Source organism: Strigops habroptila, chromosome 2 (genome assembly GCF_004027225.2).
Source record: "Strigops habroptila isolate Jane chromosome 2, bStrHab1.2.pri, whole genome shotgun sequence".
NCBI classification, from domain to species: Eukaryota; Metazoa; Chordata; class Aves; order Psittaciformes; family Psittacidae; genus Strigops; species Strigops habroptila.
In genome coordinates, this window is record NC_044278.2 from 24,394,947 (window position 1) to 24,420,586 (window position 25,640).

Consider the following 25,640-nt stretch of genomic DNA (forward strand, 5'->3'; position numbering starts at 1 on the left):
CTGTGGGATAAGTTAAGGACTGATTTGATCAACAGCTCAGGCTTGAGTTTAACCTTCTAAGATTCAACAAAGTCTTCTGGGTTTTTTTCCTAGTTCTCTAATTTACTAATCCCCATCAAGTCTCTAGCCCCTGTATAACCCCTCCTGAAGTTATAAAGCTTGTGACAATCTCTTCTAGAGATAGTCTTTGTTCAAGGCCTTTGAATTTTATCGAGGAGAAAAGGATATTATATTTTGCTTAGAGAAGAATCTGGGTCCTTAGAAGGGAATCAGAGAATACAAATTTGAAATACACACAAATTCATTGGAAAATTATCTCTTCAAATTGTTCTTCAAATTCAGGAAGCAAAGGTCTTCAAAAAATGCAAAAGAAAGCCAAAAAAAATCTTATATTATGTTGTTTTGTTTTGCTAGAGATTTTCTAGATACTTCTGTTCTGCATTTCCGATATAGCTTGAGTGGCCCTGTTTGAGATTCAGACTCTGAACAGAACATGTCTTCCCAGTTGGAAGATAGACGTTGGAATAGGATCTGTGGCACAGAAAGATAAGCAGCGGTTGCAGACTGCAGAGTGATTTCCTGAGGAGGTTGAAAGTGGCTTTAGTTGCATGTTTAGTTCCATGAAAGTGGAACAGTTGCATGTTCCATCTTTTTGACAGACAAGTAATGCATTATGACATAGGAAATAAATCTGCAAGGAAAATCAGAAATGGTCAAAATTGTAATTGGATGTTAGGAATGGGGAGATTTCCGAACTCAGAAGATCTAAAAAATAAATACACTATTAATAGCTTTATATAGCTACTCTTCAATAAATAGACATATAATAGGATTTGAAACTTTGCAAAATATTATTACTCTTCTGAGAACATATTAATTTACTATATTGATTTCTTTAATGTTCACTGGTGCACTGATAACTATCTTTATATGTATATAAATTAAAGAAATTATTTTACTACATAAAAATGCAAGTTTAGTGAAGTTGCTGTAAAATTTCTGTAAAATCCTGTCCTATTCTGCACATAGTGATATGAAATATATTGTAGATTATATAATATAGAAAATACATATAACATATAATATATGATATTGTGGATATTATAAGGCTATGTGGTTGTTATGCTTTAAAATCAAATATTAATATATTTGTATTCAGAAGGGAGAGGATGGACCACATTTTTTGAAACATGGGTGACTGGAATTTAAGAATTCATTAACAGCACAGAATTCTTACTAAAGGGCATAAAAAAGTCTCTGGATTGATACATTATTATAGTCTTAAGACACCTTTCAAAATGAAAGTTTTAGAACAGTTGCTAAGATTTTAAAGTAACATATTCTCATTATGTTATTGCAGACTTAATTTTGAATATGTGTGGAGACAATCAAATATAGTGTTTGAGAAAATGGAATAGCATATTGTTTAAAGTCTTCATTTATGCATTGGTAGACACACTTTTTAATGCAACATAAAACTTTCTAGAGTTCAGAAATCTTCTGAGAAGACAATTTAAAAAAAGATATTACATCTTCACTGTAATGATTATTTTTACTGTATAACAAAAGATTAGTTGGTCTAGCCTAAAATTAAGACATTTCTAAAACTGAAGGTTTGAGATTTAAGTATTTTAACTGATAATGAGGTTTAAGTCAAATATTTTCTTTCCAGTACATGTGTTCTTTGACTAACAGAACTTACTCACAACTTTCTTCATATCCTTTATGTGTCAAGTATTTTTATGATGCAACACAAATATTTTGGGTGTGATACAATATTCTGATTAATGAGTCAGAGGATTTTTTTTCTTCCCTTGGAAAGAATTTTGCACTGGTGTATGAACTACAGGTATAGCTTATTTGTCTTGCATAGGAAAGAAAACGCTTTTCTAATGATGAAGGCTTCTGTTCTTTAAAATAGCGTCCCCAAAAGGAAGTGTCTTTGCAGCCTCATCTCTCATCAGCCTAGTGTCTGTCATAAACTTTTCTTCAAAGACTCTATTAGTACCTCATTACCATCATTTCCATGTAATGCTGTGTTGTCATAAGTGCTAACAGTCCTTTTTCAGTTTTGAGAAGAATTTTTTCTGTTATGGCTGCCTCTTTGCATAATAACTAGTGAGCCATTTTAGCAGAATATTATTTTTAATAATATTACAGTATAAACGTCAGTAACTGTTTTAAAATTAAAATAGAGGTAAATAAGCAAGACATAATTTTTCATATTGTTCCATAGCAACTAGATAGGACCAATCAATGCCATTCTGTAAGTTAATAAAAGAACAACAGTTCTCTTTGTATGCTTTAATTCATTTGAGAGTTTGTGTAGTCAGGAGAGGAGCACACTCCCATCACATTCTTAAATGTCAGTGCAGTTAAACAAGCCTAATGGAGACACAGAGTTCTCTGATGTCACTGTCTCATCCTTTTACTTACTGACCCCTCTCAGACTTAAACTGACAGTAGGATTGCAGAGACTTTCTGTACGTTATCCTTGTTCTCTGTTAGGGTTGCTCTTGATGATAAGAGCAGTTCTTCAGGAGAGAAAGAGATTATCAGGTTTGATACCACATGGGCACAGTTAACCCTACCTTTTATCTGAAGTAAATGCTAGGCAGACATGAGTTATAGGGAACCCAGAGGCATTTATAAGGCTTTCTTCCTACAAAGTGATCTTTGTGGTCAATTATGTTTAGTTTTCCTATTATTAAGTATAAAAAAATAAATCAAAATGACCTGAAAAAGAAAGATAATGTTAACAGTATTTATTAACGAATTTCATTAACTGCAAAATTTGATTATATGAAGTGTAGTGTGTGTTGGATAATAATAATTACTATTATTACTAATAAGAAGAAGTAACTAATAAAGAAGTTACTGTGTGATGGCATATATGACATATACTAGGTATTGGTTATAAAGATGTGTCTATAGTGATAAAAACCATGATAAAAACCTATTTGGTAATAGATGAAGCAGGACATACTCTAAGATGAGGTTTTCAGAAGGACCCAAGGAAGTTAAATGTACAAATCCCAGTGAATTATAACTTGATTTGTACATGTAATACTATCAGGCTCTTTTCAAATTTAGAGATTTCGTATGTAGATACTTAGATTTCTGTATGGGGTTTTTTTGTCTTTTTAGCTGAGATGTAATTATTTTGAAAAATGCATGCTAGGATTATAAAGGAATCTTAAAAAGCATAATACAGACCTGACTAAAAGAAGAAAAAAATCTTGAGAGAACACATTATTTATTGGGTTCCACAAATTATTCACTGCAATGATGAGTATTAGAGAATGAAAAATCATAATTTTGACATCATTCTTCATGGTATTATTCTGTTAGAATGCACTGATGGCATTAATAAATCGGAAAGGATTTAAACAAGCTAGTAATGGTTTGGTTTTAGTCTATGGTCCTTAAAAGTGGCTCTCTACTTGCCCTGGCAGTTATATCTTCATTTTGTTCAAAGTATTTGCAGCACTTAATTTTGTACTCCTAGGTGCACGTTATTGTGCATGATGCCCATCTCTCTGATTGCTCTCTGTCACCAAGTACAAATTGCTTTAGAAAATGCTTCTGTTACTGGAGAAAACATACTAAACCATATTCTTTGGAAGTCTGTTTTTCCATACGCTACCTGGGAAACATCCTCACTTTCAGTCTTACGTAACTGCAATTACCAGTTGTCGTATCACTCTGTTTCAGTTAAAACTCCCCAATTTCATTATTGATATTGCAGAATGGTCCAAAAATGCCTAATTGCTCACTGTACACAAAGACCAGTGTTTTGGAATATAATAAACTATGACAAATATGTTACATTCAGTAATATGGTGCATTTTTTTGTACCACGAGTGGTTGACAGAGATGATTTCGTAGAAAGCAATTTCTAAAAAACCACATTTTAATAATTTAAAGTGTCTGTCGTGGTTTGAGCCCAGCCGGTAACTCAGAACCACACAGCCGCTCGCTCACTCCCCCCCCCCCACCTTCTTCCTCCCCCCGCTCCCGGAGGGATGGGGAGGAGAATGGGAAGAATGTAACTCCCACGGGTTGAGATAAGAGCAGTCCCGCAACTAAGGTATAACACAGAACCACTACTGCTACCACCAATGATAATAACGATTAGTGAAATAACAAGGGGAGAGGATACAATTGCTCACCACCCGCCGACCGATACCCAGCCCGACCCGAGCAGTGATCTGGGCCTTCCGGGTAACTCCCCCCAGTTTATATACTGGGCATGACGTGCTGTGGTATGGAATACCCCTTTGTCTAGTTTGGGTCAGGTGTCCTGTCTCTGCTTCCTCCCGGCTTCCCCTCCTCCCTGGCAAAGCATGAGACTGAGAAAGTCCTTGGTTGGAATAAACATTACTTAGCAACAACTAAAAACATCGGTGTTATCAGCGTTGTTCCCAGGCTGAAAGTTAAAAAACACAGCACTGCACCAGCTACTAAGCAGGAGAAAAATGACTGCTATAGCTGAACCCAGGACAGTGTCTTACAAAAATTAGTTTTTCTTACCACTGGGTTTCATGCAAACCTGAGTTTTTAAGTTATATTTCTTACTAGTTTAGTACCAACATTCAGCTGGTACTTTTGGTGGTACCAAAAAAAGATTGTATAGCCTGTGCAACATAGTCTTTACCTGTAAAGAAACCTGTGCAGTGTTCATTATACTACTGCATTGCTCATCAGAAAAAGTCTTCCTTTTTTTTCCCCACCATAATTTGAAATAAATCTCATTACTGTTACAATATTAAACTTTTTTCCTGAATTGATTAGTCTTTTGGCTTTTCATTTTGTTTTGTGTTAGTTAGCTGTATTGCAATTGCATTGCAGTTAATGCAGATGCCTTGGATTCATGCTGTTTGATTTTATATCTTTGCAAAAATATACAGTGTGATTTCAAAGCAGGTTGAACAAGTTGAGCTACTAATTCCATTTACTTTCCAAGAAGTAAGGCTTTGAATCAGTGGAAATACTACTACTGTGTGCAGGATGTCACAAATGTTGTGACAAATGTCACAAATGTTGCAGCTACCTACTGCTATCAGAAATTGTAATAAATGCAGGCAGTTCATACTTTGGATTTGATTTCTGTTAGAAGAAATCAGTTTAGCAACGTACCATCGCTAGTCACAGAACCACGGAATGGTGAGATTGGAAGTGGTGAGATCGGAAGTGATTGCCTTTTATCCTGTCACTGGGCACAACTGAAAAGAGCCTGGCTCCATCTTTTCACCCTCCCTTCAGCTATTAATCATGAGAGCCCAGCCCTAACCTTAACAGCCAGGAAACAAATCTGATAAACACAATCATATGGCCTAAGAAAGAGACAAATGACAGGAAAAGCAATCAAGGGAAAGAAAATGTTGAAATACTCTGGAAAATTATGCATATTTTCTATTAAAATACTATTGGCTTCAGTTAAATGTCTTCCTGTCAAATTTATAGGTTAAAATGAGAAAGCAAATATGGAAAAGGTCAGTCTTTAGCATCATGAAATACATGTGATAATTTTGACATGACTTTGGAGCTTATGAATGTCACTTGTAAGAGTTCCAGTTTTCCTTCTTTGACTACTTGTGCACTTGGATAGAAGGAAATTTGGTATGCCATTGCTGTAGATTTTTAATAGCATGTTGGCTATTTTTCTTTTAATAGAAGAATGCAATTTGGAATGTATACAATATTTTAGGCTTTATTCTGTTTCTCTTGTGATAATTTACTCATTTTATTAATAGGTGTGTATGGCTCAGCATCTTTTCTCACTGACATATTTTTTCACATATGCAATTCTGAAAAGCAAAGATAAAAAAAAGGGCAAGAAAGAATTTTCTGATGTTTCCTTGAAAGTGTTTCTACTTTTTGAGTTGGTTGTACAGGCTAAAAATGTTAAATGTTTAAATTGATAATTGATGTGTAAATTTTAAACTGGTTTTCATACTTCCAAAATTCAACAGAGTTTTGCAAGTCATTGTTAAGTGTTATACAGTGATGACCTGTGAATGAAAAAAAGGCAACATAGCCTTTGTCCTATACCTCCAAGATAGATCCAGCAGAGCAAAAGCAATGCACCTAAAGAGTTATGAGGAAAATCAGGTCAGGTGATATGATAGGTTTGATGCTGAAATTTTGAAATTTGAACAAAATAAAATGCCTTAAATTGAGATTTATAACTTCAACGATTTTTTTTTCTCAATTAACTTCCCTTAACTGCAGAATACTTGGCATTACTTGAAGTTGGTGTCCTTAAATAGTCTTCAATTATGTCAGGAGCATCCTGAAGTCACTAGGTTGAAAGAGAGACCTCAATATATTTAGAGTAAACCTGAGGCATGTAGCTTTGGTTGTAGTATCTGAGGCCAGGTCCCTCCATGCCACAGAACCTGCCTCTGAGCTGCTGTTGTTGAACACTGGTGGAAGCATAATGTAAAGGCTAATGAGGCTAATGTAAAGAGGGAAATACCTGGTGAGTTTGAGTACAATGTACTGGATTCCCGAGGGATATAAGTTATAGGTATATTAGGGGGGCAGCATGTTGGAAATGGAGTTGGATATACAAGGTAATTTCAACAATGCCGTTTGGATTTTTAGTCTGTTCCTTAGGGATTTTTTTGTTGTTGTTGTTGTCATCCAGAACAGCACTGTGTGTAAAAATCATAGATTCATAGAATCATAGAATGGTTATGGTTGTTGGAAAGGACTTAAAATCGTCTAGTTCCAACCCCCCTGTCTGGAGAGTTTCTTCTACTTTATCTCCAAGGAAAAGCTATTCATCCCAAAATATATTAACTACTACAAAACAGGTATGAGGGGAAAATATACAAGAGAATGATAGATGGCCGTTAACCAAATTGTGGCAGACTTCCAAACAATGAAGGTACTTTTACAGGATGGATGGCGAGGAAAATACTAGATTTGCTAGCTGATACGGTTTATTAAAGTCCTTGATGATAGGAAACTTATGCCAGTATTAACTATGTAAGAGAGAGGCTTCCGATAACATGCTACACAAAATGTCCCAGCATCTTAGACCTGACAGTCTGTCATATGTTTTCATTGTATGATTCAGAAAAACAAAATTATTTGAGGAACAAATAGCCAGAAGTTTGAAAACCCGCATCCTTAAATTAAGAAGTGCAAATCTGACTCTGTACACCAGAGTTTTTTTATAGTTGTCTAGACACATGTGCTGAATCAGGTAATTTGCGATATCCAATTTTGTGTATAATGTCGAACATACCCCAGAGGCGGATCTTTGAAGTTGTTAATTGAATTACCTTCTGGATGAGAGAGATGATGTATTAGTCTGTTCTAGAATCACTGTTCTCAGACATTATACCTAACAAGGATATCTAAATGCTAAAGATAGATTTCCGGCCAGAGTTTGCTCCTCTTTCATAGTCTTATGCAGGTTATCCAGAACCTCTTCTAATTGGAGTGCTGACCTGTCAGTTTCTTTCTTGTTTGGGAAAATGAACAGCTTGAGTTTAGCTGATGCTGGTGCCGTAATATTAACTACTCTAAAACGCTATTCTAAAGTTATAATTGCTTACAGAATCCTACTCTTACAGTTTTGTTTCATTTTGTAGCTTTGTGATATAGTCTTTGCTCCTTCTAGGCATCTTTTTCATTTGGATTGCCTTCTCTCTCGAAAAATAATAATCCATCTTTCACAGTTCAAGCTTATAGCAGTACTTACAAGCTTTACCTTATCCTGAGCTGCATAAAAAGAAGCATGACCAGCAGGTCAAGGGAGGTGATTCTTCCCCTTTACTCACCTTTTCTAAGATGCCAGCTGGAGTGCTGTGTCCAGCTCTGCAGTCCTCACCACAAAGAAGACATGGACCTGTTAGAGCAGGTCCAGAGGAGGGCCACAGAGATAAGAGGTCTTGAATATTTCCTCCATTAAGAAATACTGAGAAGTTTTGGGTTTTTCAGCATGGAGAAGGCTCCGGGAAGACCTTACAGGAGCCTTCCAGTACCTAGAGGGGGCCTATAAAGAAAGCTGGAGAGGGACTTTTTGCAAGGGCAGGTAGTGATAGGACCAGGGGTAGTGGCTTTAAACTGAAAGAGGATAGGTTTATATTAGATACTAGGAAGAAATTATTTACTGTGAGAGTGGTGAGACACTGGAACAAGTTGCCCAGAGAAGTTGTGGATGCCCCATCCCTGGAAGCATTCAAGGCCAGACTGGATGGGGCTTTGAGCAACCTGGTCTAGTGGAAGGTGTCCCTGCCCATGGCAGGAGGGTTGGAACTAGGTGATCTTTAAGGTCCCTTCCAACCCAACCCACTATATGATTCTATGATTTATTGTGTGCCTTGACTAACTAATATGAACAGTAACTTTGGTACTTTTCTGAAGGTTTTCAGGTTTTTTAAGAGTGCCGTGAGGTTCAGATATAATAGATGTCATCAGATTGCTTTTTTAAAAAACTGGATTGTATTCAAGCTTCTAGTTCTGTATATAGCTATTTAAAAGTCCAGTATGTTGTCTTAACTGGTAGCACACTGTGTACAAACGCTTAAAAAGAGCAGTTCATTTACACCCTGGATTGATTTTTTTTTTTTGTCAGGCATAAATTATTCCTGAGTTACCTAGAAGCTAAGCAGAGCATATTTTTATTTTTTAATGGTTTTAACTTTTTTTACTGATCTTCATGGAAGCCTTTTACTTTTTATACTGTAAATATATTGCATTTAAGTATCTTTAACATATATTAATACATGACAAGGTCCATCTTCTCATTTCTACTTGGTTATTCTTCATTTTCAGTTGATTGATAGACTTTCTCAATAAATGTTCTGTTTATTAACTTAATTGTTTCTTAGATATTCTAGAGAACTGGAGGGATCAGATTTGTAGACATATATAATAGTCAACCTTATGTTTTAAAAGCCTTGCCTTTAAGGTTTGTTATTTTTTCATACTCATACATATTGTGTGTTTCTGTATTAACAGTAATTGTATAACCACTTAAGCATAATATACTACAGTTAGTGATGAAAAGCATACAAGAAAATGCAAAATTTTGAAAAAAAAAAAAAGGGGGGGAGTTTTAAACCATTCCCAAAGCTAAACTTTACTACTTAGTTAAACGTGCTCCGTTCTGGTCTCTGATACACCTATTAGTAATTTTCTAGCCAAAAATATCTGTGAGAAGACTAGAATAGAATTTTCAGACACACATATGCAAACATTTAGGTGCTATTTATCAAAATAAAAATACAAATAGATGCATTTTAAATATTAAAAAGAGATACCATGACACCAGCTGTAATTGATAATTCTGTTTTGGTATTGAAGTGCCAGAGAGTTTCCCTGACTTGCAGTAATGTAAAAAATATTTTCTTAATACTGTTAAAATACAATAAAAGTGGAATTAAATAAAAAAAAGTATTTACAAATATTGAATAGACCAAAAGTGTGATTTACCCAAGACATAAGTAGAAGAACAGGGAAAGATCTACTCCCCCTCATTTTCTAGAGACCATTGAACTGTTCCTGCATCTTAGAGAAAGAGTGATTAGAACAGATAATTATTTTCCTGCTGACATTGTGATCTGAAAGTCATAGTTAGTTTGTATGCCAGCAATTTCCTCTGTGTCAGACTTAGTGTTTGCCCGTATGTTTAACATAGCCATTTATAGGCAGGTTTTTAAGGAAGACGTGCCATCTTTTTATTTGTCTGTAGCGTTCTGATTTCATAAGGAACTGGTATAAAGATTATCCTAAGTACTGATACACAGAATACTTTTTTCTGACATACAAAGAATATATTGCAACATTTTAATCTTTTATGTATTTTCTTCTAGGTTTATTCACACAACTAAACATCTCTCTTCAGAAAGATTTCATAAACTATAAGAGTTCCAGTGGGAAAAGGTTGAAGCTCTTACACATTTATGAAAATTTGGAGAGTGAATGTAATTTCTCCATAGCAAAAGAAGACAGTATAAAATCAATTAACAGATCATAAATTTCAGAGGTCACCTCCCTTTGTCATACAGTGGTCTGGCTGAAGAGCTCCTCATTCTCAGGAATAAACATTCTTTGTCATTTCTGAGATAGTGTCTTTCAAGGGCCTGATGTTGCCTAATGCTAAATATAATTAGCAGGTATTCTTTTCCTGAGAGTTTCAGCTGAAACAGTTTCAGGAGAGGAGAAAGCTAACAAAATAAAGGCTCAAGAAACTCAAGATTGAATACTGATATTTTCATGGTCCGTAATAAGCTGATACAGCAATCAACTGAAATTTCTATGTGAACATGAATGCTTGGATAGAGGTATATAGCTTGTTTTACTAAAACAGTTAATGTATTCATGTATTACTTTTTCCAGATGCTCCAACATTTGTGTCAAATCAAACCATGTATTACTCTTGGGAAGGCAATCCCATCAATATAAGCTGTGAGGTGCTAGCAAATCCGTCTGCCTCAGTTCAGTGGAGAAGAGGAAAATTAGTTTTACCAGTAAAAAATACAACACATCTGAAGACCTACAGTACGGGAAGAAAGCTGATTCTAGAGGTAAGGCTTAAAAAGGAAATCAACTTGATGACATGTATATACAAAAAGGATTTATGTGACTTCAGCCAAGAACAAAGCAGAAGGGTAAAGTGGTAAGGAACTGCAATTGGCTATAACAGCTGTTTCCTTATAGAGGCATTGGAAAAATAAGAGCTAAGCTTCTGTTATCTTAAAGGTGCCTGCAAGAACAAAACCTGAGAAAGGGAGAAGACAGGTCACCTTAATCATCCATTTGCTTTATTGACTTGAGCAAATTTGGAGTGACTCAGAAATAGTGTGTAGCAAATCATGGTCCTTAATTAATTCACAACAAAGTGTAACCGGTGTCTCCAGCCCCGGTCTCACCTGTTACGGGGACAACATACTGTCTTCTACACAGGTCTGGAAGAAGTTAGTTTTCTCCATTTCTATCCAGTATCAGGCTTATGTCTGAACATAAGCTTCTCAGTTGCTATGGGAAAAAGCGTTGAGAAGCTATAAAGCTAAGCTGACTGGGGGACCTACTTCAGATCCCAAGCAAGAGGTGTACAGTGCACTGAAAAAAAAACCAAAAACTTTTTTTCCTGAAGTCCAAGCAAGTAACATCAATCTTGTAGTAGAGGATATATATTTTAAGAAACATAGTCTTCCTCTTGTTTAAAGGTCATCTTCAGGGTTTTGTTTAACCCTATGTTGTTAAGTAAAGCTTAACAAAAAATATGCTTCACAGTCTGTAGTTCTCTTAAGGGCCCTTCTGTTCTACTGTCACCTGAACAGTTGGTCAGGCAAAATAGATTGCAGTGAAGCATTACCTCCCCGTGTTATCCACTATTTGTTCTGTCTTAAATCCTTATTCACCTGAATTTACAGTTGAGCCACATCCCATACATCTACTTTCTCCCCCCAAGCTACCCCACTCCCAAATGTCTGGTATATTATGAATCCTGCAAGCGATAAAAAGTGAAATACTGTTCTTGCACCTGTAGGAATCAACAATTTTCAGAACTTTAATTGCTTATCTCAGTCAAATATCAGTTTGTGCAAATAGCATGTGTGAAAAAAGTGAAGTTTATTAAATTTTTATCTTGTTTAAAATTAAAATTGTAAAGTTGAGCAATGTCCCCATTTTCCGTTCTGATTTTTTTTTTTTAAACTTTGATATTTAATTAGAAACCAATATTTACAAACTGTATTCATTTTAAAGATTGCTCCCACATCTGACAGTGATTTTGGACGGTATAATTGTACAGCCACAAACAGAATAGGAACAAGATATCAGGAGTATACACTTGGCCAAGCTGGTAAGTTTATGGTTGTTCCGTCTTCTTTAAGTATTTTTCCTATTTTAGTCAAAATTAAGTTCAGAGACACTTTTCTCTGTTTATTTTATTCCAATTGAATGTTGGCAGTTAATTTTAATTCTCTGAAAGTTGAGTTGCAATGTAAAGTAAAATAAACCATTTCGCTCTGAATGTGAATCTTCTTTGGATTTAATTGTAAGGCCTTCTCATATTGGAAAAAAATAATAACTTGTTTCCATTGCCTTTACTACATCCTACATTTATAACTGTATTTTCATTACTTCAGTGGAGAGGTATGGTTTGCAGGCAGTAAAAATAAGAAAGAATTAGGAAAGGTTTTTTTCCATTTTCTCCCTGGTGTTTTCTTGATAAACCAAGGATGTCAAAAGACTCAAATACTTCAGCAAAGAATTCCTGTCTTCATTTGCACTCTTAGTTATTTAAAAGCAGAGTTTGACCCAGAATGCTAGGTCTAAATTTAAGCTCTGACATGTTCTACAACCAACTGTTACAGAATTTCTGAATATTTTTAGGTCCATCTATAGTTGTTTAGGCAAATATAAAAATATGATTGTATGTTTGTTCTTTGACAGAAATAACTATTCACTGAGAGCAAACGAGAGTTTCTCAGTATTCCTTTCAGTTATATTTTCTTGTGGAATGGACTAATGCTTGTTGAGCAAGCTTTGAGGTCTCCCAACATTTGTACCTACGTAGACGGTGCAAATTGTTCCAGTTTTAATGACACGTATGGAGTAATAATGCAGTTTGCAGTGCCAAAGGTACAGCCATACTGAAAGGTGTACACCCCTTGTGATGCTTTGTTATGGACCATTTTCATCATGTAACTTTCAGGTCATACCATACTGCCAAACTGGCTGATACATATTGATGAGGACAGGTAGAAACAATGTCTTGTATATTTATTTTTTTTTTTAAGTAGAACTTGTATATTTTTTATGATCTTCAATGTTTCAACTGTAACTTTTGGTTATTTTTTTTTTTTTTTAATAATAAAATAATCTCTTTGGAGCCATGCTAGAAGGACTTTTGGAGGTACTTTGCTGAAATGTGCACATCCAGTCATAGGGAGGCTCTCTTACTCAGCCTGGTGTTTTAATTTTTATAGTTTTCCTCAATAGGGTGATTATTTTCTTTTGGTTTCTCAGGAGTTATAAAGAATAGTTGTTTATTAAGAAATTTCTTAGTTGTATACAACATTTAAAATTTTTGCCATTACCTCTAAAGGATGGATTAATAAAGAATTAGTTAAAAGACGAATTAATAAAGAACAGTTGTTTATTAAGAAATTTCTTAGTTGTACACAGCATTTAAAATTTTTCCCATTACCTCTAAAGCATGGATTACTAGCACACGCTTTTACAATGAATACTATTTTTTTCTCTTTGAACAGTGATCAAAAGTGCTGAGCTGCCTAAAGTAAGAAAATATGGGGGTTTATTGACAAAACAGCAGATTTCTATGTGCTACAATTTTACATTATCCAGAAGACCCATTCCCCTTAATTTTAGAACTTTTGGGGGGTATTAGCTGTATTACTGATCGTTTGATAGCTACATGCGACTAATGAGAAATATATTGCCTTTTCGTTTTACATGTAACCATCCCTAGTTCCAGCTAAGTCCTAATTTCATACAATACATTCTTTACTTTCCATTTTACAAATCTCTCCCCAATATAAGAACTCATACAGTTTTAGTCATACCTAAAATAATTTTATTTTTTGTGAAAAGAAATTCCAGAAGTGAACAGTTTGTAGAATCTTCAGTCATGTTCATGATCATTTAACTGGTTGATCCCATTTATTTCAGTGGAATTACATGAACAATTGAGTTTCCATAACAGAACTAAAATTATGACTCATCAGTACTGTTGAGCAGCTCATCAGTACTGCATGTGACATTAAATATGAAAAATTAATACTCTCTGTGACGTTCAAAATTGACGTAGTAATAGAAATGCTCTAAATTTTAAGGAAAAACAATTAATTTCTATTCCATTATTAATTTCTATTCTGTCTGTAATTAAGAAATCTCAAGACGTGCAGGAAGTTAGCATTGATTTGAATAGGTAAACTACATCTATTATGTATATATTACTTTTGTCATCAGTTAATTTAGGAAGTAGATTTAGCTCTGTAAAAATTCTAAGGACTTGTTTATACAAATATTTGTGGCTGGCATAAGATTTGCAGAATTACATTAAATTCATCAAATGTAAGGACAGTACATAACCTTCTGCTTTTAGTCAGTTACATCTGTTTCTTTTCAGTAGCATGCTGTCTCTTTAGGTCAACATGTGCATCTGTAAATTCAGCAGCAGCACTGGTTCTGCCTGTCCTGCTGGGCTAGGTGCTACACTTGTCTCTGGAGTATCATCTCTAGGATTTGTTACATGTGATGCTTCACTGGAAGGGAAAAGCAGTATAAGTACAGTGTGAAATCTGCCAGAATAATTTCTCAACTTCTCTTAGACTTGAAGACAGAAGACTTGCCATTAGAAGTCATTCTTAAAATCAGGATAGGAAAGGGAAGGAAAAATCCCACTTGCACCTCTCTGGTGTCTTACCTCTCAGGACAGAAAAAAAAAGAGAAAATAGAACAGTTATGCCAATGAAAACAGAGGAACTCAGGTTGTGGTTATTACTGTGCACTGTTTTTTTCGTAAAGATGTATGTGCTTGAGAGCATCTCAGCACATATTGTATATCTGATTATTTTTCTCTTAGATTTGCAAAACAGTATCCCAAAACATTGCAATGCATGATACAGCATGATGATTATTCTAATAATTAATTTTAATAAAAAGTATTTCTCACTATTAATTGGAAAAGAACACAATATTTTGGTTATGTATGGTACTTCAGCAGATTCTCACATGAGAGCCCTGGAAATGCAAATGAGAGTAAATAACTCCATGCAAGCTGTCATTTTTCTTTTACTTTTTAATACAACTATAACAGAGATGATACTGATGCAGTTTTTCAAACAGCTTACGATTTTCTACTTTTGCAATGGTGTAATATTTTTTCAGTTCTTCAGAAAACTTGATGAATACTTAAAAAAAATGTATTGGAGTTATAAAAAGGTAAGTCAGGGTATATTTAGTGAATATGTAATGAATAAAGAATTATGGGAAGTTATGTAAAGCATGAGCCATATATGGACACTCTGTATAATGACATGAAATGAATATGTATTCTTAACATTGTAGTGTAGAATTTATGTGGGGCTGGAGGTGTCAGGCTTCATTATGCTAGGCACTACTTAAAGGAGTGTAATGCATAGTGTTCAGTATCCTGAAAGATTTACATTATTAGCATTTGCATCTAAATAGACTTTTTTAAAAGTAAAAACCTGCAAATAACAAATGTAGATCACTGCTACAAGTTTTGCACTTAAGCTAGCATCAGCTGGAAATGAAAAGCAACCAGGGAGATAGAGAATAAAACCACCATAATAATTACAGATATAAAATGTCAAATGCAGCTTTCTTTCTAGTTTTACTACCTCTGTTGCTTCACTTTGGTGGATTAGGAAGCCCTAATGATTGATAGTTTCCAAATTAAAGCCTATAAAACTTTTTCATGCATTTCAATACAGACAGATTTCCTTCTGTCTTTAACTGTAAGTACTAATGCTGGGGCATAGTATACTTTCACAATGGTTCTGTCAGGAAAAATAAATACTATTTCAAACTTGGAGACAGTATTAAGCAAAGTCTGCTGGTAGGATAAATTTTACAAATAATTATAATTTTTCTGAATAGTTTCCTCTTAAAATTCTGCAGAAATGACTTGTTGCTTCATGTTTTGTTCCATTTTTCTGCTTTGCCAGTTTTCAGCAGAATCAAACTACCCTTTTTTTAATTTACTGCTAGTTAAAATGTGATCGTACTGTCACAATGCCATTATCTTTATTTCTGTTGCCCTTAAGAAATTAGATTTACTGATGATAGAAGAAGTTTTCTTTCAGAATTTAGACACAATTTGCAACCATACCATTTTGTTTGGCAGGAAAACTATACCTGTGCACTCAAATTATACAGACCTACTGAATCAGCCTGAATTCCAGACACTTTCATTTAAACATTTCAAAACAATTGAAGAATTGCAACCTGTCTAAGGTTTCACACTGAAAGGTGCTGGCTTTTACTGGTAAATGGTGAGAAACTTCTGCACTTTTTAAAAGGTTAATCAGAGGTGCTCACCACCTGATGTGTGGTGATCAACTCTTAAAAATACCAGATGGTTGACATCCTCCTTTTTTCATTGCTTAAGCATTTAAATTGCTTTATAAGTAACATGTAGAATGTGAAAAGAACCACAGTCTTTTTCATTTCTTGTCACTGAAAATTTATTACTTCACATCACAACCACAACTTTTATTTTAGAATCCTTCTTATACTCTGTTTTTTCTCTATGACAGGCTTAGGCTTTGGCAAGCCAGGTGAGCTTGGCAGATTATCCCAATGGCTTTCAGAGCCTAAGGTGAGCACAGATATTCCTAGATTTGCCCAGATCTAGTTCAGTCATAGTTTATGTGAAATATCAGTATGCAGAGAGATGATATTAACTAGCAAAGCATTTTTCCTTTTTGTTATTTTAAATGTTTTTGTATAGATAAATAGATTTTTCACGTAAATATTTTCTTTAAATATTAATGTTTATTTTGCCCATAGCAGTGTACAGCTGTACAGAATCCAGAGGTCCTAAAATGTAAGGTAAATTATGATTCACTTCTAAGTCTCTCATGGCCTTACTCATCTTAGATTTTGCTTTCCCCTTCTATTCTGGGATGGCAAAGGGGTTAAAAGTTCAGATAAATAGTCTGATTCACCTTTTTACCTCAGTCTTTTTTCAGTCTTTGCAAGTAGAATATACTTTCATTTTTAATGAAGGTTGAGATTCTGATCTTACCATATCATGCCTGGAACTGCACCTCAACACAGACTTACAGTGACTAAGTATTAACAGGATCAACTGCTGGCAGAAACCGTATTAATAGGCAGTGAACATAGTTTAAAAATTAGCTATGAGCCTAACTTGTAGATTTAATATTGAAATTTTTCTCTGTTGTAAGGAAATGTAAGCATGTATTATTTCATGGAAATTTTTGACTCCAAAGGTCTAGTCCCTAGCCCCATGTCTTGCCCTGCCCTGCTCCTGGTACTACTTACGTTCAGCGTTTAGACATAGTTGCTTTCAGTCAATATCTATATGCCAGATATACAGAGACAGGAAAAGCTGCAAAACTGCACTAGGAACATATTGGCACGAGATAGGAGACGAGCTAATTGGAAGGTAAATCTCTGACCCCACTACCTACTCTCACACTATCACTTCCTTTTCTCCATTTACACCAGGACTGCTAAACTCTCAGAAGGAAAATTTTCTTCCATAAAACTATTAGGAAAAATAGCTTGAAAAGAAAATCCCCAGAATGGTGGTCATTTATTGAATGGGTTGGGTAATCATAGTAATAGACTTGAAAGAGTACTTACATATCAGTGGAGATAAAGATGTAGTCATAATTTTGTGTGTACTTCTCTTACTACTTAATTTAGGCCAGTGTATCGCAAAGTTTGTCCATGCTAACCAGCTTTGTGTGCCAAGTACAAAATACATCAAGTTATTCTTTGGGGATCTCTTTTTATTTTTTAAGGGATTCTTTAACATCATATGTGAATGCAGTCACATACTGAACAGAAGAATAGACACTGTGGAAAGAAGATGAAGTTGACTAAGTGTCTCACTTGTTTCTTTTAATGACTTATTTTAATTTAAAGGGGTAACTTTTGGTGAATTATCCCTTGTTTTGGCAGAAGTGTAATTGACAACAAAGATAGCAGTGGAACTTTTGAGAAAGTGTATCAGAATCTGTGCCATCACTAAGTGATCTTTAGATCACAGAAAAGAAAACGCATACTTTTTCTGCTATATAGTCCTTCAACATATATCCGTAAAAGTATATGAAAGAGTAATCGGTGCCCATAGCTGACCTCTAAGATTCATTTGGCTGGTCTTAGAAGAAAAGAAGAACAAGAAGCATCCATAGTTCTGTCATTCCAAATGCAGACTTCAGAGTACACAACTTTACAAATTATTCTTCACTCGTGCTAAACATTGAGCCAAAAGCCTTGCAATTCTAACATAAAAATCATGGCAATGCTCCAAATAATTTCAGCTGACAGAGGAAAGCTCAAATGCTGAAATATTTAGCTAGATCAGGACCAGAGGGCTGTTTACTTTGCATGATCAAATTCATACTCATTAGAGAACTACAGAATTAAATTCAGTTCGTTATGTTGCTAATGATCTTTTTTGGGAAAAAAATTCTAGATTTGTCTAGCCTGAAAAAGGTAGTAGGTATTTTATTCTATCTTAATGGAATTGCTAGTATTTGTTTCTGATTTTGGCTAGGAATATATTTCCTGTTGTATTTCCTTCAGTTAAATTCACTCTTTTCTTTAAAACTCATATAGCTCAACTCTGAAAACTGCATAAAAGTTACCTGCATGCGTGGGTTGCTTATATTGTGGGATGCATACTTAAAATAGTATTATGGATGTATTTCACACTTAAATGAGTTTTAAACGTACTGCATTGTGCTAGTTATGCAAAATATTTTACTGGCTTTTCACAGAAGCTTCATTTTATGCTTGTTACCAAATGGAATCATATCTTCATTTGGCAGAAATTATACTTGAATCTGCAATAGAGAACATAAGGTTCTTCCTGAGGGATGTCTTCTTCCCTATGCCATGTTTATTACAGTTAATCTTACGCAGACATAAAGACGCAAGGAAAAGTGATCTCCTTATCATTATGAAAGTCAAGAACAAAGTGTATATGTAAATAACACACTTCTGTTTCATACCATTGACCAAATAATTGTTCTGATTGAAACTGAAGTTAACAGTGAATTGCCTTATAAAAAGAGCATACAAAAACTAACATAAAAATACCCTGAGTGTAATCAAATATCCATTCAACCTTAAACAAAATTTTTTCTTTCGTATTGAAATCTTTTAACAGAAAAGGAATAAAAGTGTTTCAAAACTATTTGTAATATTATAGGTATCCACAGCAGCTTTCAGCTTGCAGTTAAATCCAAAGAGCATTTATCTTCAGTACTGCTGAGCTACATTAATCTTCCTAAGTGATTGGTATCCACATCACTCATACAGTGGTATGCTGCTTCACTTTGGCTGTCCTGGATTGCTTTTGCTGGCATTCCTATGTTGTATTTTTCCCACCTCTCTCAGAATAGTCATCTGAGCTAGGGAGAGAAAGAATGATGCTTAAAGTACTGTGGTTATTGGGGGAAAAAAATAAAATTGCTCTTAGCTGTAATGAGAACCTGCAGGAGAAAAGAGTCACAAGGTGGTTCTAATCCTCATCCTCCTCTGATTTTGGGATCAATGCTTGCATAGCAAGCAATGCATATAACTATTTCTTCAACATTCTACATCCTGGTGAAGTGAATGTTTCCTAGAATAAGATATGATTGGAGGGTTTGTATCGCTCAAGCAGAGATTTGCATTCTACTCAAAACTTTAATGTCATGGATTGATGTAGTTGGGTCTTTAAGTAAATGATACTAAAATCATTCATCTATGTAAATAAATCTGTGCTGGTTTTAACCCAATAAGCACCGAGCACTGGAAGTTTCAAGAGACCTGTATTCAGAAATGCCAACTATAAGAGGTATGATATTACCATTAATACACTCTGACAACTGGAAAAATTTAGTTGCCTGATTATTGAAAGGTTATACAGATCCGCCCCTTTAGAGCAGCTTTGGAAGGTGTCCTTTTCCTGAGAATTTGTGGCTGAATATGTCCTTAAATCCATTCTTAAATATTTTATAGATATTTTTTGGCTCGTTCTCATTTACGTACGATACTGGGTGAAGCTAATATTGATTCTCTGTTTATTCCCAACTCTTTGACAGCCCTTGAATAAAGACCGCATTTTATGTAAATGGTTCAGTACCCACTAACCAACTGAAGGGCTTTGGCTCAAATTCTTACATGTCCGTATAAAAATACCTTCCATACCATGGAGACAAAAGCAATGTCAAATCTGTAAGCAGGTATGAAAATAAAATTGTCAGGTGTATCAGAAAAGAAATTTTTAATGGTGTTTCAGATCCCTGGTATTCCCTGTCCACAGAACTAAAATTCTTCCTAGTATTTTAAATTTTTCGTAGTTAAAACACTTTAAAATGTAGGACAATTAGAAAAGTTAGTCTTTAGTCTTCTATGTGCTAGTTTGGTCACGCATTGTAAAAGTAACATGATGTTTCTCTTTTTAAAGATGTACTGCCCCCAAGGTTATTTCTTTGCTTTTGTTTTGTATTTAGCATCTCAACACCTACAGATACCTACTTTATTTTCATAGTTCTTTTTTATTTTGAAAGATATGTACTTGCTTTTGATTTCAGAGAAAATGTTTCTTTCAACCTGTTATGCAGATTATTTCTTAAACAGAAAAGAGAATGGAAACCTTCCATTTATATTCCTTTCTAGTAGCTTGGAATCCAGTCTTCGGGGGGGGGGGGAAGTATTCATGTTGTCAACTGTATTTCAAAGTTTCATAAAAATTGCTAAATTATTTGTACATTTTTGTCTTAATCTTATTTAGAAGAATTCAGACTCTGAATGATCTATTTAGCCATAACTCTTATTCTTGTTAAATTGGATTTAAAGTTTGTTATTCTCCTTCACATAATTGTACAGTAAACAAATGAATCTCTTACATTTCCCTACGATGAAATTAGCTATTAAAAAAGATCATATTGTAAAAGAAAGGCAGAAATTGAAAATGGTTTTGCATAATTTTATCATACAAGAAAATAGCTGCGGTTTTCTTACAGCTCTCTATTAGAAAGCTTAAGCTGTTTACCTAATCCAAACATTATTACATCATATTCTAGATTTTTTTTTTTCTCTCTTTAAGATGCTAAGGAGACTTTTTCAGGTAGATTATCAACTGTTTAGGTCTGTCTAGTTGCTGCTGATTATTAAATAGATGTTTGTACTTTTTTAGATGTGCCATCAAATCCTTATGGAGTACGAGTTTTAGAGCTGTCACAAACTACTGCCAAAGTTTTGTTCAACAAACCCGATTCACATGGAGGTGTGCCCATTCATCATTACCAAGTGGATATAAAAGAGGTAGCCTCAGAAACCTGGAAAATAGTTCGCTCCCATGGAGTTCAAAGTAAGTACACAAAAAATAAATGCAAGTACATGCTGAGGTGGGATGTTTATACAGTGTTAATGCATAGAGCAATGTTAATACATTCAGCAGATCCTCATTTGCTTGCATCCATATTTACCTTTGAATTTTTTTAACAGGCAGTGCAAGTTAAAGCAGCCCCAACTGTCTTCTGTTTTATACAGCAGGAGGTGAATGATGGTTTTGCAGCTATCAGCACAGTGATGGGAGAAAAAATGTAGCATAACATATGATTATATGTGTTATCTTTTTCCCTTTCACATCCCATAATCCACATACAAAAATTCTCTACTAAGCAGACCATGTTCCAAATTATGGAATTATTTTAAAGAAACATATAATGGACATGTAGTTAACATATATTCAAAGCAGCATGTAATGACTTTTTATCTTGTTTTTCTTAACCAAACACAGAAAATGTGTGTATAAATGTAATACTGTAAATCATAGTGGCATTAATTTTAGTCCAGTAAGCTTGTTTTTCTTTCAGTACGAGAAGATCTAAAGAACACAGTGTGTTTCTTCCAGTTGCAGGGCATACACGTTAATGAACATTAATGTACCTCTTCCCTTTTTTTCATGTTATGTTTCAGACTAAGTTTGAGACTTTTTTCTCATAGCTATTTCCTTCAATAAATTGGCAATCACTTCTCTGATGAGAACTACAGTATACCAAATACTAAAATCTGGAGTGATGAGTCTGTGTAATAGGGCATAGTGTACTCAAATGAGACCAAACCCGGTGACTACAGAGTGCAATCACACAGATGCTTAATTTAAATGTAAAGCCTGAACAAAAAAAAAGTTCTGTGTTAACTTTATAAAATAGTGTATTTACCTTGCTTCCCATAAAACTTTATTTTCTATTATTTCTGTTAATGTGAAGTTTACATTAGGGAAAGATATATAACTTAACAGACTCTTGTTACTAGAGTTGGCTGGAGCTCCCTTCAGAAGTTCACACTGATTTTGAAATATTTTTACAGTATTACATGCATTTAAGTTGTAAACAGCTAATTTTAAAGACTTCTGTATAACATGAATTGATCTTCTTGGAACTATTTTAGTACAATAACTGTTTGAATTGTATGGTAATTTATTCTAAAAACAGAGTAGAGTAGCATGTACAAATACCTGCAATCCTTATGAAGACAATACCACTGTGAAGTAGATTATGGGTATTTAGGATCTCTGCTGCCATCCCTACTAAAATTGAATATACAGCTTCTTTGAGAAAAAAGCTCTACATGCTGTCATTTTATTTCCCTACGTCTTCCTTTTTCCAATTCGCCTTTTTGCAGTTTGTCCTCCTTTCTCACTTGAAAGTTTTCAGGGGGTTTGCCTTCTTTCAACCACACATTTTCCTCTTCATTTCATTGTCCCCCAACTGTACTACTGAGAGGTTTTGCTGAAAAAACAAAATAGTTCACGCTGGTTTTGAGCATCTTAAAGGTACCTTTTAATAGAATGTATTACCAAAGACTGCTCTGACTGATGACAAAACCTAGTAAATATGAAAACAACCTGAAAAGTCATCTTGGTCTACAACTAGATACACTTAGTAATAGATAAATATCAGGAATGTAAACTTTACTGAGAAGACATTGGACAGTATTAAAAATTAATGCTACATCCATATTTAATTAATGATGTTTTCTGAAATCTCTATCTGTATACCCTTGTCTAGAAAGGTTGAGATTGTATAGCTTTTGTTTCTCTGAATTTATCTCTGAACTACTTCAGAAATCAAAAACTATTTCAGAATTTCAGATATTTGCTAAGCAGGAGCCATCTTGGTTTTCTAAATGTTGATGCTACAGTATGTAATTTGATAGGGAAATCAAAAGGTACCCAGTTGTATTTATTGGAAGTTCTTGCAGATATTCTGTGATGAGTTAAAAACTTGTTCGATTTGTGAGGTACTATAGGGCCAAACCAGAAAAACAAGGTGTGCTGCCAGAACACATACTGAACAGCCCAGAGCAAAGTCTTTGCAGTTGAAGATGTCAAAAAACAATATTAGTGTCCTTTTTTAAAATGAAAATACTGCTAAATGTAACTGGAATATTTCTGAAAAATTCAGTCTTTTCTTGTTCCTGGGAGCATTCAAGGGGGTTAGCAAGTTTTCTAAAACATCTGATTAATCTCTCCATTTACAGTTTAGCCTACTTAGAGTGTCAAGGTAGGATAACATTGAGATATCCTCTTCTAACTCCCTATTTTCAGTTCCTAAAAGAATTTTTAAAGAGGCTTTTCTTAGGGGAAGGCTTTTCATTTTTCTTTATGCTTTTTGAGACATTTAGAATGCTTTTAAGTCTTTTGAATTATAAGAGAAATTGCATAGTTTTGAGATAGTTTCTCATCTTGCTTTGGTAACTAAGGACACTTTCTATGCCTCAACATCTTCTCAGCTGAGTGAGGAGGATGTTTAGACTACACACAGTCAGTATTCTGTATTATGATTTGTAGTTGGGTCATCATAATTTCCATACTTGGTCAATATTCCTTAATGGAAACAAAATTGCTTTTTTTCATCTGTTCACATTTTAGGGACAGGTTTATGGCTAAGATTCAAATATAAATGCTGTTTACACAGGGACAGTTAATTGCTTGCACATCTCAAGTAACGATGCATACGTAATGCATGAGTCATGATTTTTTCACCAGCAGCCAGTGATAAACTATGCTGAAATTTCATAGGATGTCCTTTTATCAGACTGATTTAACTCAGAAGTGCTAAAACAGCACTGCAGTCCTTTCTTGCCACAGTGTAGGTAATATGCAAGTTCTGAGACCATCTTTTAAGGGAAAGAGGCAGAAAAACCTACATGCAGGAGAAAGTTGTGCCTGGAAGATTGTTAGCCTTCCAGTACAGAGATTGTGAAAGCTAAACCACATCTTCTGATCCCTCTCTACTATGAGCAGAAGGAATAGTGTAGTTGTCTTCCTACAGTCACAGAGAACAGCCCTAAACTCATAAAATCGATGAAAACCATATTTTTAAATGAAGCAAACATTGTGGAAATGTCTGTACAGAAGTTAGTTTTTAACTAGTTTATTAACTAAAGTGTTAATAAATGATTAATAGATGTTTCAAAAAGATTTTTAAAGAAATTGCTACTGATGCTAACAAGTCATTAATTTTCTTGTGATTATGACCCAATAATTATGTCTAAAAACTACAAATAGGATCACAATTGTCTGGTTTTATTTATATGAAAAATAAAATAGATGCTTACAAAAATTGTTAGGCATTCTTATGTAAGCAATAATTCAGTAAATACAGATAAGCTTAATCAGAAAAATAAAGCAGCATGAAATAGATTCTGGGCAAATCTATTCAAACAGCCTCCAGTTCTCTTCATCTAGGTAGAACACTGCTAGTTGCTTCAAAGAATCCCTCAAAACAGAGGCTTTTGACTCTAACTGTACTAGTTTTCAGGTCAAATTACGGAGAAAATTCCAGTCTTGGAGCTATAGCCAAGAATATCTGTTTCCTTATTCCCTCCCCATTGTCTTTTATAATGAAAAAAATATCATTTGAAAGTCTGCTGATTGCAGCTATTGAAGGAGAGCACAGAAACTGAAGCAATCAATCAATCTGATACACCAACTTCAACGTATAAAAGTCATAATCAACACTATCATAGTTCACCAGGAGCTCAGAGAGCAAAAGGTAGCCAGATTTTTTCTCCACTTGTTAGGTGTTCTTCTAAATATGAAAATTGTTTTGTTGCAGGCTAGCTGCAAATCTATGTATAGCTTCACTTTACAGTCATGGTGCAGTGGGGCTCCCTGTGGGCCAGAGTCCTGAGGGGAGGTGGGTGGGCAGGGACAGTCATGGATCCAGACATTTATAACCCTGTCAGTAGTGTGAAGAAGACCATTGATCTTGAAGTAACAGAAGTGCAGATAATGCAGGCAAGGTTCATTCCCTAAGGAGCATTTGCATCCTTTCAGCGAGATAGCTGGAAAATCCCTGAGTGTGAGATGTTGCCCATGCACCATCAGGAAGGGGATAACAATCAGTGAAGTGCATTGCCATGCTTTTCTCTGTAGACACAAGGAAACCAGCATGAAGGCCTGAGATACCTGTGCTGGGAAGATTTGACTGACTACAATCTTCTGTGTGATTTTGTTAAAAATAAAAAAATAAAAAAAAAAAAAAAAGAATCACTACTCATTTCTGTGTAATCAGCAAAGACTTCATAAGAAAAAGCCTGCATTATTTTTCCCTATCAAGCAGTATTGAGTTTTCCAAGGAAGAATCAGAATGGACTGTGAGATTCAGTCCCTGAGAAAGCACCACTAGTATAACTTTAATACAGAAGCACTCAAGTTCTTGTTTTGTCTTAATAGAATTATAAACATCAGTAATTCTGGTTCAGAGGCAGCAAATAATGCATTCATCATGAAAAAGATAATGAAAGGGACTTAGCTTATACACAAACCTAAACCACTGTGAAGGTGTGCTCGAAACCTGAAAAAAACATGCGCTCTGAAAAATTCTGTGCGTCTTTAACAGGAATACAAAATCTTTATTTCTCAA

The 25,640-nt window shown here is 34.7% G+C and overlaps 1 protein-coding gene across 4 annotated transcripts in view; it reads left to right on the plus strand.

Moving 5' to 3' along the window:
* Nucleotides 1-25,640, plus strand: part of NCAM2 (neural cell adhesion molecule 2) — a 283,578-nt gene that overhangs the window by 198,535 nt on the left and 59,403 nt on the right. For all 4 annotated transcript variants that reach the window (XR_003990100.1, XM_030476672.1, XM_030476673.1 and 1 more), the window contains exons 10-12: nucleotides 10,360-10,547; nucleotides 11,731-11,827; nucleotides 20,900-21,073. Coding sequence is in view for 3 of the 4 variants with exons in the window: in XM_030476672.1 (XP_030332532.1) it covers nucleotides 10,360-10,547; nucleotides 11,731-11,827; nucleotides 20,900-21,073 (459 nt within the window). In the remaining variant the exon portion in view is untranslated. The remainder of the gene's footprint in view (nucleotides 1-10,359; nucleotides 10,548-11,730; nucleotides 11,828-20,899; nucleotides 21,074-25,640) is intronic.